General features: G+C 34.9%; 1 protein-coding gene across 1 annotated transcript; it reads left to right on the top strand.

Annotated features, from left to right (window-relative positions):
- Positions 1–847: 847 nt before the first annotated feature.
- Positions 848–2,780, top strand: LOC106321094 (auxilin-related protein 2-like). The gene is made up of 5 exons (XM_013759409.1): positions 848–1,388; positions 1,480–1,984; positions 2,085–2,174; positions 2,261–2,440; positions 2,537–2,780. The coding sequence occupies exons 1-5, from the start codon at positions 916–918 to the stop codon at positions 2,579–2,581; spliced, it is 1,293 nt and encodes a 430-aa protein (XP_013614863.1). The 5' UTR covers positions 848–915; the 3' UTR covers positions 2,582–2,780.
- The last annotated feature ends 1,377 nt before the right edge of the window (positions 2,781–4,157 follow it).

Below are 4,157 nucleotides of genomic sequence, written 5' to 3'. Positions count from 1 at the left end.
TATCCATACCATAAAAAATATATAAATTTATACATTGAACAATAAATATAATAACAAAAATAGTTATTAAAAATGTTTAAAATATATGTTATCTAAAGAAAAATACTTAACACTAATTGTTAACAACAAATTTAAACCGATTATAATTAATAAGCTATATAAAAAAGATTAATATGTTCAAGACATATTTATAGTTCTTAATTATTTGATATCTATCATTTTCTCTATCAAAATTTAGTAGAAAAATCATAATTTCATAAAATTGTAAAACAATAAACTTTAAAAATTGGATTAAAAAGTGACAAATTATGAAACTATAATAATTTAAATCAAATCAAATTATATATCAGTCATCCATCGGTTCAATATGTTAGTCTCGAGTTTTAGTGATTTCTTTAATATGAATATTTTTAAAAATCTAAATCGAATTATCGAATCACCGAATTAATCGACTTGACCGCGGGTTCGGATCGAATTTAAAAACACTGATTTAAATGCAAAAATATTTTACACACAAAAAATTCTTACAAATTAACAAAATATTTATTAAGTTATTTGTAGAATTTGTTATCATAAAATATTATGCGCTTTCAAAGCGTGGATAAAAATCTAGTATAATGTTATGCTACATTTAATACGTCGGACTACACTATATGGTTAAATTTAGTGTAACTAAAATCTTCTCAGACAAAAATAAAAAAATTCTCGGACAGGGAAAAAAGAGAATTGAAAACGAATCAAATCCATAATTAAAATATATATTCCCCGTTTTTTTTTTTTTTTTTTTTTTTTTTGCTAAAAAAATATATTTTCCCCGTTGCCTACTATATATACACAAACATTCTCTCTTCACTCCCATAGTCTCTTGTCTTAAGAAGTTCGAGTGACCGGAGAAAAAAAGACTTCGCCGGCGAAATGGACGAATCATGGCGTAAGAAGATGGGTTTAAACGTTGATTCATTCTTCTCCGTTGCTCGACGATCCATGGACGCTCGAATCGACGCGGAAGATTTCGCCGACGTCTTCGGCGGTCCGCCGCGTAGCGTCCTCACCCGAAAATTCTCCGGCGACTTCTCCCGTTCCGACTGTTTCTACGACGAGGTTTTCCTGTCCCCTGGAATTTCCTCCGGCGGCTCACTTCCGTCTTCTAAATCTCACGGCAGAAACTTAACGGCGTTTAGGATCCCCTCCGGCGTAGATGAATTTTACGACGGCATCTTCGGCGGTCGCGGTGGGGCGGCTAAGAAGCAAAGCACGCCGGCGATTCCGAAATCTAGGTCGAATTCCTCGTCGGTGCTCACGTCCGAGGAGGTGAGTCCTCACTATCCGCCACCGGCGGCGACGTCCGGCGATGACGCGGGGTTTTCTTCTTTTACTTCTAGACTCAGGTAGAAAAAAATACTATTCTACCATCCACTTCTGTTTAGTTTCTGAGGATAGCTCCGTAATTTCGGCATGCTCTGTTTCTTTTTTTGTTAGACCGTTAAACGTCCCGTCGAGAAGTCATAAGCGGGAATCTAAGAAACAGAGTTTCCCGGTGTTTCCAACATCCGGAGATTCGTTCTCCGGCCACGAAAGATCAGATTTTTACTACAGAAAACCATACTTCAGCTTATCGAGAAGATCCTCGCCGGAGACCATGGGCTTAGATCCTAGCTCCTTCAGGAGAATTGATGATTTCGGACCGAGTTCTCCGGCGTCTTCCCCTGTTTCTTCTTTCGTCTACGAAGAAGAAGACACTGAGACGAAACAGAGGACGAAAGGAGACTGTAACGTCGAGGAGGTAGAAGAAGAAGAAGACGAGATGAGCTCTTACGTGATTGAAATAAACTCAGATCGTTTTGATCGAGGAAACTCGGATTCGAACGACATGGATGAAGCAATAGCTTGGGCTAAAGAGAGATCTCAACGGCCAGAAGCAAAGCAAGCCCAAGAAGAAGACTTAATGGATTCAAGAAGTGAAGAAGCCAAATCAGAAGAAGAGGTTGGTTAGTTGTAATTTAAAAAAAAAATCCGACAAAACCAGTAACTTAATGTTCTCAGTTAAGTAAGAATCTGATCATGTGAGAGTTGAATGATTGCAGATGGAGATGGAGATGAAAGATGAAGAGATAAGAATCTGGTTAACCGGAAAAGAGACCAACATTAGACTCCTCCTCTCAACTCTACATCATGTAAGTCAGAGTTTTAATTGGTTAATTTGTCTCAGACCAAGTAAACCGGTCACTGATTCTAACCAAACCGGGAATTTTTCATTCAGGTTCTATGGTCAGATAGCAACTGGCACGAGATTCCTTTGGAAAATCTTCGAGATGGATCACAAGTTAAGAAAGCTTACCAAAAAGCTCGGCTTTGTTTACATCCAGATAAACTTCAACAGAGAGGAGGAACTTCACCTGTTCAGAAGTCGGTCGCGAGCAGAGTATTCTCCATTCTTCAGGTAACTTAAACCGAGCAAGAACCGAGATTGGTTCAACTTGTAAGCTTTGGTTCTTGTTATGGTCACTCACTCTTAGCTGACATTTTGGAATGGTAGGAAGCATGGGCTGTGTACGTAACAAATGAAGGACTCTCAAGCTAAACCGGAATTCATAAATCATTTTCTGGTTTCTCTTAAACCGGAAATGTTGGTTTAAAATGTAAGAAGAATAAGAAGAGGAAAAGCAGAGTTTGTATCTTTTATGATTGTAAAATTCATGAACACTCCCATGTGTTGCATATGTGGCTTCCACTGTCAGTGTTCTTATATATACAGAAAATAACAAAATGCTTGAAAACTACATTTTTTGTCAACGTTTGAAAACTACATTAAAGATCAAATTAATGCGCGAAACGAATAGAACCTCGATAAGAAAAAAACGGTTGTAATTGTTAATCGTTTTAATTTCTTATATACTAAAGCATAAGCCACTCAACCAATCATTTTTTTTTTGACATTTAGTTTATATCTAAAAATAATTAAATAACAAAAACAAAGCTCTCTAATTTTTTTTACGATAAAATTTTAAAACCCTAAATTTTTGTCAAGCACACGATTCAAACTGGTTAAACTTTCAATAAATCAATTCTCTCTCTCTCTCTCTCTCTCTCTCTCTCTCTCTCTCTCTCCATAGTTTCTCATTTTTAATCATTTTCAGGTTTCGAGTTGGCAAAAGAATCGGTATAGGTTTGTAGCTACTTTTATCCAGATTAAATTTTCTAAAGCATTGTCAAAGTAATAATCAGTATCGCAAATTTTATTATATAATTTCTTTTTGGGGTAGATTATCCCTTTTTCTTTCTTTGACAAACAAAACAAAAGATGAACTATTAACAAATTTGTTTTCTTTTCAGTGGCTTATCCTTAGGAAAACAGATTTGGTTGGGAATATAGATTTAAGATATCAGATCTATAATTCGATTTAAAATATGAATGTAAGTATTTTAACACTTTTCTTTCAGGTAACCATTGAACATATTTTTTGAAAGCGAGAAATTTTGGTTTATTATGGTTATAGGACAAAAGAAAAACTAGACGATCATCTTACCACTGAGAAACGTGAAAATGGCATATAGGTGCTCATGTGGGAATGAGATTAAGGCCAATTGCTAATAGATGTATATTAGTTAGTTAATTATAACCGCAAGTTGTTACAGTTTTTCCAAAAAAATACAAATTGTTACGGATTCCTAGATACATTATCCATCACTTATGGCTTTATTTAGACACGACACAAGTATCACTAACACTCGGGAACAATATATACGCAGACAATCTAATTTATTGATAAAATGTATTTTCATATGTAACTCTTTCAAACCCTACATTTCTGGAAAATAAATATGGCAATTTGTAGCATTGATCAGTTGCAGAACTTTGATTTAAAAATAAAAATAAAATGACTTCTCATGTTTGGATGATAATAAATCCAATCATTTGTTGTTTCCTATGTGATATCTTGTATAATTACATGATTGTAGCCATTAATTCTTGTACATTTTGATCATAAAGATTAAGAATTAGACATTTTTAGAGTCCATATTGCATTCATTGTCCTTATTAGGTGTTGGAGTGTGTCATGGAGTGATTTGAGATGTTTGGAAGCATTGTGATCCAAAAAGGGGTGAAAGATGAGCATGGATGGAGGCCTTAGAGAAATTTTATGTTGCTAAGATTT

This window comes from Brassica oleracea, unplaced genomic scaffold (genome assembly GCF_000695525.1).
Source record: "Brassica oleracea var. oleracea cultivar TO1000 unplaced genomic scaffold, BOL UnpScaffold01217, whole genome shotgun sequence".
NCBI lineage: Eukaryota > Viridiplantae > Streptophyta > Magnoliopsida > Brassicales > Brassicaceae > Brassica > Brassica oleracea.
The sequence above is the reverse complement of the archived record's forward strand: the minus strand, read 5'-3'. Positions and strand labels throughout refer to the sequence as shown.